Source organism: Hyperolius riggenbachi, chromosome 1 (assembly GCF_040937935.1).
Source record: "Hyperolius riggenbachi isolate aHypRig1 chromosome 1, aHypRig1.pri, whole genome shotgun sequence".
In the NCBI taxonomy this organism is placed as follows: Eukaryota; Metazoa; Chordata; class Amphibia; order Anura; family Hyperoliidae; genus Hyperolius; species Hyperolius riggenbachi.
In genome coordinates, this window is record NC_090646.1 from 376,090,698 (window position 1) to 376,105,603 (window position 14,906).

The 14,906-nt window shown below is 42.6% G+C and overlaps 1 protein-coding gene across 3 annotated transcripts in view; it reads right to left on the minus strand.

The window, feature by feature from the left end:
* Positions 1-14,906, minus strand: part of LOC137551591 (uncharacterized) — a 261,627-nt gene that overhangs the window by 143,718 nt on the left and 103,003 nt on the right. The window contains exon 2 of one of the 3 annotated variants that reach the window (XM_068271354.1): positions 9,418-9,522. The exons of the other annotated variants lie outside the window; for them this stretch is intronic. Coding sequence (XP_068127455.1) covers positions 9,515-9,522 — 8 coding nt within the window. The 3' untranslated portion in view covers positions 9,418-9,514. Of the gene's footprint in view, positions 1-9,417; positions 9,523-14,906 lie in introns of those variants that run through there. 3 annotated transcript variants of the gene reach the window in all.

The following is a 14,906-nucleotide window of genomic DNA, read 5'->3' on the forward strand; positions in this document are numbered from 1 at the left end:
GAAAGTAACCAGACAGCAATCAACAATGGAAGAAGGTGCAATCAAACCAGAAGGGAGCCAAACTGCATTCAAATCTGTGAATCAAGAAGGAGGTACTGAAGAAGATCCCAAGCACTCATAGCAAGTTACAGAGGATCAGCAGAGCAACCAATTTGCATTGTTTAAAAGGAAATATATATGTCAGTCCCCATATAACTTTCACTTCAAGTGTGCGCTACAGAAAACAGAAACAAATAAAGGTATTTATTATCTTTTCTAAGAATACCAACAAATGTGTCTTAGTCATTTTAAAATATATTTGTGAAATACAGGGCAGTTGTTTTTTAACCATTTTCAGTTTTTTTTTTCCATTTCCCATTTCAGGTTTTTTTCATAGGCGCTGAAGTGCTAAAGATGCAGATACGCTTGCCTGTGTGTAATGTTTACAAACAACATGGCTGCTATCATTGTATCACAGGAAGAAATAGTTATATTCTATTGAAGCTGTTTGCAGCTAGATTTGCTGTGTAAACTATCTAAACTTTAGATAAGATATATAGACAAGTTACTTGTTATAGTTAGTTTTTCATCTCGCATCTGCTTTAAAGAGGACCAAACTCTTTCACAGGAGAGAAGAAAATAACAGAGAAACACAAATTATGTGTATTTAGAGCTACCAGCCTGTCTAGACCTTGTGACAGATGAATTCGAAATAAAAAGAACCCAAGGTCAGAGATATATGGAGGCTGCCATATTTATTTCCTTTTAGGCCAGTTTTATAATTGAGGCGATCATTGCAGTGCCACACACTCCACGCACGCTGCCCATTGCCATCCCTCACCCAGTGATGTACTCCGTGCTGGACATGAAGTACGTCACTGGTATTCCCTGCTTCCCCGTCACATTTGCGTCGTTCTTCACATGCGCTCTGCACAGCTGACACCAATAAATTTAAGATTTCTGTATTGCAAATTGACTTCCATGTTTTCTGCTGACATTGCATCGCTGCGGAAGTCACACAGTAATGCTGACTTTGTGGCAGGTAGGCAGTGAATCGGCTTCTGTTGCAGTGCACCGCAGTCAGTGTACTAGGCCCTATACACCTTCACTGCCATTGCTTTACCCTGCATGCCGAAAGGGCAATGCAACAAACATGTCTTAGTGTAAAAGGGGCCTTAACCAATACCAGTTGCCTGGCAGTCTCACTCATCTCACTCATCTTCTGGTCAGTAGTGTCTAAATCAAATACCTGAAATGAGTATGCAGCTTATCCAGTCAGACTTGAGCATTCTTGTTCAGGGTCTATGGCTAAAAGTACTAGAAGCAGTGGATCAGCAGGACAACCAGGCAATGTGCATTGTTTCACACACAATTGCTCACTACCAGTTCAAAAAATTTCCTTACTTTATCTGGTCAGCAGGCGCCAGTCAGCCAATCAGGTGTACGGTCATACACCCTTTGCCTGCCGTACCAAATCTAGCAGGAATTGCATAAATTAGCATTCAGGTGGGAGGCTTCGGTTAGACATAATCGTTGATTACATCTTTTACAGGGACCGCCGCATGTAAGCATCTCCCACACAGTCCCCTCCCTAACCACTCACCTGTTAACTGCATCCTGGAAGCTGAAAAAAGAAATTTAAAATCACAAACACTGGTTCGCACGACAGCCAGGGGCCCCAGTCTCTCTCAATGGCCGGAGCCCCTAAGCCACCATGCGATACCTAGAGGGAAATGCGGGCAAGCCCTGGAACTCTCACTACCACCCCCATTGCCTCTAAACTGAATGCTAACTGCAACACACACAATTGCTCACTACCAGTTCAAGCAATTTCCTACCTTTATTTGGACAGCAGGCACCAGTCAGCCAATCAGGTGTACGGTCATACACCCTTTGCCTGCCGTACCAAATCTACCAGGAATTGCATAAATTAGCATTCAGGTGGGAGGCTTCGGTTGGACGTAATCGTTGATTACATCTTTTACAGGGACCGCCGCGTGTAGGCATCTCCCACACAGTCCCCTCCCTAACCACTCACCTGTCACCACATCCTGGAAGCTGCAAAAAATAAATTTAACATCACAAACACTGGTTTGAATGACAGCCAGACTGGGGCCCCTGGCTGTAGTGCAAACCAGTGTTTGTGATCTTACATTTCTTTTTTGCAGCTTCCAGGATGCCTGCTAGATACCTGCTAGATTTGGTATGGCAAAGGGTGTATGACCGTACACCTGATTGGCTGATTTGGCGCCTGCTGACCAGATAAAGGTAGGAAATTGCTTAAACTGGTAGTGAGCAATTGTGTGTGTTGCAGTTAGCATTCAGTTTAGAGGCAATGGGGGTGAAGTCCCTGGTAGTGAGAGTTCCAGGGCTAGCCCGCATTTCACTCTAGGTATCGCATGGTGGTTTAAGGGCCCTCAGCCAATGAGTGAGACTGGGGCCCCTGGCTGTCGTGCGAACCAGTGTTTGTGATTTTAATGTGCATTGTTTAAAAGGAAATAAATATGTCAGCCTCCACATGTCTCTCACCTCGGGTTCCCTCTAAGTTTCCTTTAAGCAACTGAAGCCCATGTAATCAAAATATACTCATTGGACAGGTATTGCAATGCAAGCTTGATCACATGACACTATGGCATCAATTCTTAAAGCATTACCGCATTCGATAATGCTAAAAACTGCTGACTTTACCGAGCACTTAGGAAAATGTCAAGTCATCAAGACTGTTACTGCATGGCAAGCTGAAATTACCAAATAGTGAGGTAAAATACTGACTTGTGCGGTAAACACCTCAACAAATGTCAGTAAATGTCAATTCATGAAGGTTACAACATTCGGTAAAATACTGTAACATGTTCAAACATTACCAGCAGTTCTTCTCTGTCGGAAACGGTGCAGGACTCACAGAACTCACAGAAGCAGAGACGGATTACATATGACTGACAGGAGCAGAGCCAATAGAAACAGCCCCAGTCTCCTGCAAGTCCTGCTAATCGGATGTTGATTGGTTGTGTAGGCTTCTCAGGAGATTCTGGCTTTTCTAACCCCAGCCAGCAAGCAGAGTGAATGGAACAAAAGTGTCTGTCCCTGCCTCCCCTTGGCCGTTTAACCATTTAGGTTCCTGTTTGAAGATGCGAAGGAACTAGTGGGGATATCACCTAAGCAGGTCATGTTTAAAGTTTCTTGGAGTTCATCTAAGCGGTGGCAAAAAAAATAATATGTAGAGAAAGACTAATAGCTTTAGAGCAAGCAGAGGCAAAAAAAACAAACATGTACATTCTAAAGCGATGTTGGGATGCCTTTTACTATTGTAATGCTGTCTCTGCATGGAGAACAGAGACAAATACACAATCTTCTGCTGTTACCGAACAGGTTTTTTGTCAATGGGCTTCGGTAAATGACCAAACTTGTACCGCACCTGTGAAAATATTGATGAATTAGCAAAAAAAAAAAATCTAAAATACCGAATGCGGTATTTTCCGGGCTTGTTTTTTTTTTTTTTATCGAACAGCCTTTGATGAATTGACGCCTAAGTCATAATGTTATCTAGTGAATATGATGCAATTACAAATGTGTCTGCTGCTTTTCTTGTAATGTATTTTTTTTTTTCTTTGACAGCGCTTGTAAGATATTAACCATTTCCATTCAGTTTTGTTCCTTCCTATGAATAGCAATACAAAATAAAATGTTTGACAACCAAAGGAAAAACATAAAACTAATTAATACTTACTTGCTCCTTAATAGTTGGAAAGAGATGAGGAAGGATGTACAGTTTTCTTGCCATATAAGTGACAGGGCACATATGGGGACATCCAATATGCTGTCAGTTTAGCCTTCTCTAATTGACTCCCAGTTAACACCGCATTAATTTCCTCCTGAGATAATTTGATTCTTCACATTTCCCAGTTATCTCACCAGACCAGTATGCGGATGGATAATTGTAGCCTGAAGCAAGTATTGCACTGTAATGCTATGTAATTCTAAAATGAGGATTAATGTGGAAGCTACACTAGAAAAACTTGAGCTATTCTTGTCATGCTTGAGTGCCTAACCATGTGCTACTTTACATTAGGAACGATTATACACTATATTAAGCACTATTACATTTTTTAAAGGAGATCTCAAGGCAAAATGCACTCGTCTGTCATAACTGTGGAACAGGAACAGCACTTTGCATGAGTGTGCCTTTTATTTTTGCCTTGGCTTGTGGAAGAACTACTGGCCTGCAATGTTTTGGTTTTGTAGCCTGAAATTCATCAAAAGGCACTCTGCCTCACCTAAACCAAGTAAACTCCACTGCAGTCCGACTCTTATCTGCAAGAAGCCCAGAATAAGCGATGCATTAAAGCACACCTAAACTGAGAGGGATATGAAGGATATTTTCTTTTAACCTCTTGAGGACCAATGGTTTATACCCCCTAGTGACCAGGCCATTTTTTTACAATTCAGCACTTCGACACTTTAAAAATGTATTACTCGGTTATACAACTTAGCACCCAAATTAATTTTACCTCCTTTGTATGCCACTAATAGAGCTTTCTTTTAGTGATCTCTGATTGTTGCGTTTTTTGTTTTTTTTTTACATTTAAAAGACCATTTTTAAAATGAAAAGGCCTATTACTTTTAATTTCCCCCCACCCCTAAATTGGCCCTAGACTGCGATCCATACACTACACATACATAGGCATCAGCCTATGTATGTGATTAGATTGGAAGCTGTTGGGAGAGACAGTCAAGTGACAGGACTGCTCCTTGTACAGCGCTGTGCTACATCGCAGCGTTATACAAATGTAAATTGCTTTTCCCTCCCACTATTTCAGCCTGCCAGCTTCGATCGCGGCTGGCAGGCTGATGACGGATCCCCACTGTGTTTATGTGCAGGGAATACAAAAAAACACTGCGCCAAGGTTTACAACTAAAAGAATATGATAAAAATATGAAACACTTAAGTCAATTTGTTAAAAAGTCACTGGGATCGCTGCAAAAAGTCCAACGCTGGGAATTAATATTTCAACAATGATGCTGCGCTCTCCAGACCTGCAACAGAAACAAGCTCCACATAGGGTAATATTGTTCGGCTTATACACATTCAACCTCCTCTACGTCACCCGTGTTTTGTGCACCCCAGGTGTCACTTCCAATATGGTTCCTCACCCCCTCTCACTTAATGCTTACCAGATTCACACCACCTCAGCTGGTCAGGTGGATCTTAGACAAAATGCTGAAAAACAGCCAACTTGAACTTATTTCTGCAAAGGGAAGAGATTCTCCACATAGGGTAATACAGTTCAAGATATGTAATTGCTTATTGCTGCAAACACTGTGTCTCCCCTTTAACACCTTGTGAATGTGCCCCTTCACACATTGCATGCCATACTTCTCACCACATCTACCCCACCACTTGTACACGGGTGGAAATTGCGCTCTTAGGGAAGGTTGCAATCACGACTCCCACTTGTTTAAAACTGGCCTCTTACAAGGTCCTTCCGATTTATTCCAGGATAAAAATTCTCAATAAAACATACATAAAAAAGAGAAAAGACCATATAGCGTAATACTGTATGTATATTGCCTCTGTGCGCATTAATCAGCTCACTTACGCATCTAGAAGCTTTTTCCGCATATAACAGACACTAAGTGCCAATGCCCATCCGTCTGGTGCAGGGTACGTCTCCACCGTTCACGCTGGCCCGCTCCGCCGCCTCTCTCGTTCTCAGGGATTCCAAATAGTGCGCCTCTGCTACGACCGGCCGGTCCGTGCGCTTCCTGGTTTGTGCACAACGGTGGAGACGCACCCTGCACCAGACGGATGGGCATTGGCACTTAGTGTCTGTTATATGCGGAAAAAGCTTCTGGATGCGTAAGTGAGCTGATTAATGCGCACAGAGGCAATATACATACAGTATTACACTATATGGTCTTTTCTCTTTTTTATGTATGTTTTATTGAGAATTTTAATCCTGGAATAAATCGGAAGGACCTTGTAAGAGGCCAGTTTTAAACAAGTGGGAGTCGTGATTGCAACCTTCCCTAAGAGCGCAATTTCCACCCGTGTACAAGTGGTGGGGTAGATGTGGTGAGAAGTATGGCATGCAATGTGTGAAGGGGCACATTCACAAGGTGTTAAAGGGGAGACACAGTGTTTGCAGCAATAAGCAATTACATATCTTGAACTGTATTACCCTGTGTGGAGAATCTCTTCCCTTTGCAGAAATAAGTTCAAGTTGGCTGTTTTTCAGCATTTTGTCTAAGATCCACCTGACCAGCTTAGGTGGTGTGAATCTGGTAAGCATTTAGTGAGAGGGGGTGAGGAACCATATTGGAAGTGACACCTGGGGAGCACGAGACACGGGTGACGTGGAGGAGGTTGAATGTGTATAAACCGAACAAGGTATTTATCCGTTAGCCGGGCGCATCCGGCAGGTGGCGCTAATTACTATTCCCCCTCCAGGCCGCCATGGATAGTAGGGAAAGATGTAACTCTGGTGGAGTTTTGTTGCCACCTGCCGGATGCGCCCGGCTAACGGATAAGTACCCCGAACAATATTACCCTATGTGGAGCTTGTTTCTGTTGCAGGTCTGGAGAGCCCAGCATCATTGTTGAAATATGTGCAGGGAATGAAGATTGCCTGGCTGTCCTGCTGATCCTCTGCCTGTAATACTTTTTGCAATAGACCCTGAATAAGCATGCAGATCAGATGTTTTTGACTGAAGTCTGATTGGATTAGCCACATGCTTGTGTCAGGTGTGTGATTCAGACACTACTGCAGCCAAATAGATCAGTAGGGCAGCCAGGCAGTTGGAATTGTTTAAAAGGAAACATATCTGGCAGCCTCCATATCCCTCTCACATCAGGTGTGCTTTAGTAGTAGGTGTGGTAATCTGCATATACTTCCTGATTTAAGAGGACAGGAATGTAGTGTGTGTGCATGTTTATTTGAATTAATAAGGCTTTTACACTTGCAAACTTTTACTCCCATTTATTATTATCTGAGAAGCGTATCAGTCTACAGATCGGTATACACAATAAAACTTAATCTTCGCGTTTTTAGATTTGATTGCTACAAAAAAAAAAAAAAGTTTGATACAAAAAACTTGCATATACATTTTCTATTGATAAATAAATTTTGATCAATTTTATTGACAATTCAATAAATGTAGGGTCAGCCATGGGGGGGGGGAGGGGGGGGGGGGAATCATGTCGCTCAGACGTATAAAACTAGTTGTTTAAAATGATATAACAGAGTAACCAAGCAGCTCAGGGTGACCCAAAGTGGTATAAAACTGTACATCTATGCTTACTATTAAACACAACATAAAACTGAGGGCCCATTTCCACTAGAGCGAATCTGCATGTGTTCCTGAGTTCCTGCATGCAGATTAGCATAGACAATACAAGTGGATGGGACTGTTTCCACTTGTCAGGATTTCTGAGCGTTTTTCTGTGCAGAAAAAATCTGCACGGCAAAGCCATCAGAATTCGCATACCACTATATATCGCATACAATGTATTTAATAGGAAATTCGCATGCGGTTTTGGTATGCGAATTTTCATGCGAATTTGCAAACGATTTCGCACAGAAACAATGAAAAAGCACACAGGCACTGCCATGGTTAAATTCACATACATAGTCATCCATGCGAAATCGTATGCGAATTCACATGAAAATTTGCATACAACCACATGCAAAATTTGCATCCGCATGCAAATTTTTTCTGCGGCGATTCCCACCGCACAAGTGGAAACGGGCCCTCACAGAAGACAAAGAAAGATGGGAATATATTCACTGAAAGGCCGAGTTCCATATTACTGAAAGTAACTGATACTATTGTTAGTTGCAGGATAAATGGTCAGATTGTTTTGTAATTAAGTAACCGATTGAGCAAACAGCCAAGAAAGTTCCCTGCCTTCCATCTGGAAATGGGGAAGCTTTTCTGAATTGTTTAGTTCTGCAAATAAAGCTGATAATTGTTTCCTAGGCAATAGCAATCCTAACGTTTAGCTCCTGAGTGAAGTGGAAGTTAGTATATTAACCCTTTTCAGTAACTTTAAAACAGTCATATATTTTTTTTTTCCTGCTAAGTTTATGATGTCTTTTAATGCTTCAGGCAAAAGAAGAAATTTAATACCACTTTAACATAAAAAACAAAATCAGAAAAAGGGGTGGGCGGCACAATATTTCTTCCTTTTTCAATTTTTCTTGCTAATAGTAGCATGCCCATTAACAGTGTCTTTAAAACGATAATGATTATTATCATGTGTGCTTTTCATTGTGTAAATCATTTGCAAAAAGTATACACAGACAGTCAGACACTATTCCTTGTATATTTACAAAACACACACCACACAAAACACACACACGCACACACGCACACGCATGCATATACACACAAAACACACACCCCACACAAAACACAAACACACAACACACACGCGCACACGCACGCACACACACAACACACACACACACACGCACACACACAACACACACACACGCACACACACAACACACACATCGCAACACACACACGCACACACACAACACACACAACACACACACACACGCACACACACAACACACACATCGCAACACACACACGCACACACACAACACACACATCACAAAACACACACCACACAAAACATACACACGCACACACGCACACGCATGCATATACACACAAAACACACACCCCACACAAAACACACACACACACACCACACACGTGCGCACGCACGCACACACACAACACACACACGCACACACACAACACACACATCGCAACACACACACACAACACACACAACACACACACACACACACAACACACACATCGCAAAACACACACACACACACACACAACACACACACACACACAACACACACGCACACACACACACACACACGCACACACACAACACACACATCGCAACACACACACGCACACACACACATCGCAAAACACACACACACACACACACACACACACACACACACACACACACACACACACACACACACACACACACACACACCGATAAATAGATGAACACAGTCTTTGCTTTGTTTCTTTATTTAACAGTGGAGTATGTTTTTAGAACTCTTATGACTTTACCTGTCTTCACTCTGCCTTTAATGTTTATTTACAACCATGGTTACTATTGCAGAGCCATCTCAAACAGCTTATTTGTCTCTTTTAATAGCACTGCAAACCATGTTGTCAGATATTACCTTTTTTCTTTTTAATTTACAATTGCAATTCCTGTTGGTTTATTAAAGTACAAGTCCAAAACTGCACAGCATATCGGAGTATCATTCAATAAAGAACCTTACACTGAACTGCTGCCTCAGCTTCTTGCTCTGTGAAAGCAATGCTTACTGTGCTTTCTACATGTATTTTTTATTTTCTTTATTGCTCAGGCCTGTCACTGTAAGGTCTTTGCTATATCCCCTTGCAGCACAAGTAGATAATAGAGCTCCATGTTATCAAAATTAAAGTGTGTAGTCTCAGGGACACAAAGGATCTTTCCAATTCTTCAGCAATCTGAAACACAATAAAAAATAGAAAATATCGGTGGACGCTACAGCAAAATCCCTGTAACTTTGATCCCTCACATTGTTCACTGGTATGAGAGGGGACTGATCTGTGCTACCACTGAGCTATCTGTTTTGTATATTGATATAAAAAGCATCTACAGAATGTGCACAAGGTTTTGTATATACAGAGATAGAAAGCAGCCAACTGCAGAGTTGGCTTTCCGAACAGCACAGGGTAAAGGGAGGTATATTGTACTGGCCTAATACTACTGATTTAAACATATTATGAGATTTTTTTGTGTGCATGTTATGAATAGTAATTAAAAATGAAAAATAAATAAATAATGAAATAAGCACACCATGTGCTGCTTTTATTTGAGACATTAAAGTGATAGATGGAGAATTTATGTAGTTATTGTACAAACAAAGAAGTTATTAGACTATCTCTTCTCAGTCTCTGAAGTGATATAAAGCACAATAGACTAAAATGTTATGAATTTTCCCTGTTCTGGGCATGGTGCTAACAATATCCATAAGATGGCAACTTCCTCATTATCAATAGAACATAAGGCATAACACTGCCAGATTCCAGAAGAAGGCACGGCAGAGGCTATTTTTCCTGCGCCAGTTTAGAAAATTTGGCATCCTTCGGGAGCTGCTGACCAGCTTCTACACCGCGACTACGGAGTCCATTCTCTGCTCCTCCATAATCGTCTGGTATGCTGGCGCAACGGAGAGCGATAGACAGAAACTGCAAAGAATCATCAATGAGGCAGAAAAGATCATTGGTTCACACCTACCATCCCTTGACCTCCTCCACACCGACAGGATGAGGAAGAGGGCCAACAGGATTTCCTGTGACTCTTCTCACCATGACAGCTGCTTCTTTGAGCCTCTCCCGCTGGGTCGGCACTACCGAACCATTCGATCCAGAACCAGCAGACGTCGGAACACCTTCTTCCCTCAGGCAGTTCTTTTGTTAAACGCCAACCCCCACTAAACCCCCACCACCTAGACTGTAAAGCTTCTACCTACCTACTCCTCATGCTCAGAGGTCTTTCTTCTCTTCCGTATAGGAAGCAGTAACTATTGCAGAAATGTTAAGGTGCTGTTGTTAAGGTGTACATTTGTCTACACAGAAATGTTAAATGTTTTGTTGTTAAGGTTAACGTTTGTCTATGTTCTAAAATTGTAGCATGTACTGTAATGTATCATGTACAGTACTCCGCCAATGTGGAGTGCTTCTTCTTTGCCTAAGCCATGTGTATCAAAAGCAATTCCGAGTACGGCTCGGCCGTACTTGGCGAATAAACTACTTATCTTATCTTATACCCCAAGGTGAGGGAAGGGGGGGAAACGTCCGCCCTTCCCCGGTGCTCTGCCCAATGCTCCTCCCCACTGCGCTGCTCCCCTCCAGCTGGGAAGACACCTGGCTACATATACTGGGGACACCTATAGACTGGCTATACTGGGGACACTATACACCTGGCTACATATACTGGGGACAACTTTAGACCTGGCTATACTGGGGACACCTATGCACCTGGCTACATATACTGGGGACACCTATACACCTGGCTACTTATACTGGGGACACCTATACACCTGGCTAAATATACTGGGGACACCTATACACCTGGCTACATATACTAGGGCTACTATACACCTGGCTACATATACTGGGGACACCTGGCTATACTGGGGACACCTATAGACCTTGCTACCTATTCTGGGCACATCTATACACCTGGCCACCTATTCTGGGAATATCTATACACCTGACCACCTATTCTGAGGACATCCATACACCTGGCTACCTATTCTGGTGACATATCTACATCTGGCCACCAATTCTGGGGACAACTATACACATGGCTACTTATACTGGGGACACCTATAGACCTGGCTAGCTATACTGGGGGTACCTATTTTGGGGGAACTGCTGTCAGATCTGTATTTTTGGCCAGATTACGTGTATTTTGGGGAACTGCTGCCAGATTGTGTATGTTGGGGGACCACTGCTGCCAGATTACATGTATTTTGGAAGTTACGTGTATTTTGGGTGATCCACTACCAGGTTTCACGTATTTTGGGGAACTGCTTCCAGATTATGTGTATGTTGGGGGAACTGCTGCTGCCAGATTGTCTATTTTGGGGGAACTACTACTATATTATCTGTATTTTGGAGAAACCTCTGCTAGATTATGTGTATTTTTGGTAAAATGCTGTCAGAGTACATCTACTTTTTGGGGATACATTACGACAGAGCTCAAACTTCCCCTGGCAGACCTTTTATACCACTGCTAAGGCCATGCATATTTGGCCCCACCCATGACCACACCCACGCCCACGCTGTGCTTAACCACGCCCATTTTTTGGCGCGTGGCGCAGAGGTTTTTAGGGTGAGTTCACTCACTTCTTTATCCAGGACTAGACCCCTGTATATTACTATTAAGCAAAAACAAATAGGAGGCCTCAAAGCAAGGCATATACCTCAAAACATCAAAAGACCAATGAAAAAATAATTAGTAAAATATCAAAAATGTATTATTTGTCATAATGCAAAAAGACATACACACATAGATGCATAAAAGGCCCAATGGCTGATTGACCACACCACTGATTCATACGACACACGCACACCCTCACTCTGCTATCAACAAGACAAACAACAGACAGACAGACGGAATGCTTTGCCAATCTAGTCGCTGCCCCAGCGACGGCAAACATTCACACTGACATAGACAAACAGGTAGGAGCGTAACTAATGGCAACCGCTGCTTCAGTTACGCCCTCAGGAACAAGGCAAGAAGGATAACTACCAGTCACCAGCGTGGTGAAGGCAGTCTCTAATTAGCAGGATAGTGGACTTCGCTGACCCCCGCAGGTGCAGCAAACATCCAGCAGGCATGGAAATACAAAGCAAGGCAATACACAATACTTTCACAGCATGGACCCAGCAACAACTCAGGGAGCTGTACGCTATGTCGGGTGTGAAATGGGAGGCAGACTTTTATGTTGTTATCAGCCAATGGATGCAGGCATGCAAATTCCCACACAGCTAAATGGTAATTACTCAATCCTGAGCTAGCTTGATTATAAGCTGCTAGCTGACTGTGAAAAAGGACTCTCATAACAAATACATACAATATTATGCAACAACATGCATGTAGGAAATCCAGGGCTATCTGGCTGCAGTTCGACTGCATCAAGCAATAGGAGGAATCATGACAGCATCCTGAGCTGCTCTGAAGTGCAGAGTGATTGCAAATGACAATGAGACTTATTGCGAATGCGCAACTGAATGCAAGCAGATAAGTCAGAACTGCCCGGTTGCAGTTCCACTGCAACCGACAGAACATGCTACAGAAGAGATCCTGACACATAAAGGCATAGAGGTCCCATTGTGGGTATATTACTATTATTTTTTAAATTATAAGCTTGTAAATAGTGATGGATGCAAAACTGAAAAAAATGCACTAATGAAAAAAGTTCAACAACCCGTAATTGCAAAAGTATAAATCCATTTATTGCTAAATATTCTATAAAAGATAACGCAGTGTGAACCCCAGAGTGCAAAACCCCCCCATATAAAAAGACCCAGGATTCAAGCCCCAACGCCACCCACAAGCAATACCCCTGACATGGGAGAGAAACCACCACAGGTAGACCTCCCTGTCTTCAACCCTCAGAGCTCTTATGGGACAGGCCTGCCCAAGAAAAAGTTCTTGATGTTGTCAGCAAAGCAACATGCTGTGTGGCATCTAGCTGGAGAATTTCATATTATGGCATGTAGCACAATTCCTGCATGCAGACTAGAGAAGCAAAACGCTATCATTCAATTCACTGATACTGATGAAATTTCTCAGTCTCTCCAATAATGATGGCACAAATATTCATCCAGCACGATTGCTATGCACTGCTTAAGCGGCAGGTAACAGTTCATAATTCAAATATATGGACATGATGCAATTGTAATCCACAATGGAGTTATACTGTTGCTTACCAGCTCCTTCCTGGGTGTGCTGTGGGAGTGCTGCAGCAAGGAATCCGGGCTAGGTGGCTGAGTCACCATACAGAAAGTGAGTCCAGATAGCAACTGGTTTTCTACCCTGTCAAGGGTTATATACCAAATAATATGTCCATGTGAAAAGATTTACGTAGGCAAAACAAAGAGAGACGTGGGTTCCAGAATTAAGGAACATATAAAAGATATTAAGAAGAAAGAGCAGTCTAGTCCCCTGGCAGTACACTTTGAAGAATTTCATCAGGGAAATCCAGAAGGCTTAAAGTATAAAGGGATTTATAGATTGCAAATAAGTGGCAGGCGGGGTGACTTTGATAAAATTTTATACCAGAAGGAATGTATGTGGATCTACAGATGTGACAGTTTGGTGCCCAAAGGCCTGAATTCTGATTTAAATCTAAAAGTGTTCCTGTAACTGTAGCTCTCGTCTCTTTTGGTGATAAATACCATCATGGTATAGTATGGATGATGAGAATGTGGGGTTTTGGTTCTCTTGTTTTTCTCCCCCCCATCCTCCCTCCCCAAACATTCTTTTATTATGTAATTGAATGTAAAAATGTAAAAATATGCACAGCAATAAGCCATTTGATGGAAAAATAGGAAAGCAATTAGGCAGGGAAAGAGTTAATGTTGAAATCCTGCAATGCACCGGCTATAAAAGTCCACTAGATGGCAATACAAGTGCTTTTGATTCTGAGGAAAGCTGGCTCACAGCTGAAACGTCAATCCTTTGTGGTTGTGCAGAGCCACCGTAGGAGGAGAGTGAGTGATGTCACTAGGAAGTTCATGCTGACTACAGCGTTCGATTGAACTGTGTGAAGAGGGGAGAGGCTCTGGCGTGTCCCCTGGTTATCTCCACATCTACTTTTCCCTGTGACAGGGAGACGTCCCTGACAGGGTAGAAAACCAGTTGCTATCTGGACTCACTTTCTGTATGGTGACTCAGCCACCTAGCCCGGATTCCTTGCTGCAGCACTCCCACAGCACACCCAGGAAGGAGCTGGTAAGCAACAGTATAACTCCATTGTGGATTACAATTGCATCATGTCCATATATTTGGATTATGAATTGTTACCTGCCGCTTAAGCAGTGCATAGCAATCGTGCTGGATGAATATTTGTGCCATCATTATTGGAGAGACTGAGAAATTTCATCAGTATCAGTGAATTGAATGATAGCGTTTTGCTTCTCTAGTCTGCATGCAGGAATTGTGCTACATGCCATAATATGAACTTCTCCAGCTAGATGCCACACAGCATGTTGCTTTGCTGACAACATCAAGAACTTTTTCTTGGGCAGGCCTGTCCCATAAGAGCTCTGAGGGTTGAAGACAGGGAGGTCTACCTGTGGTGGTTTCTCTCCCA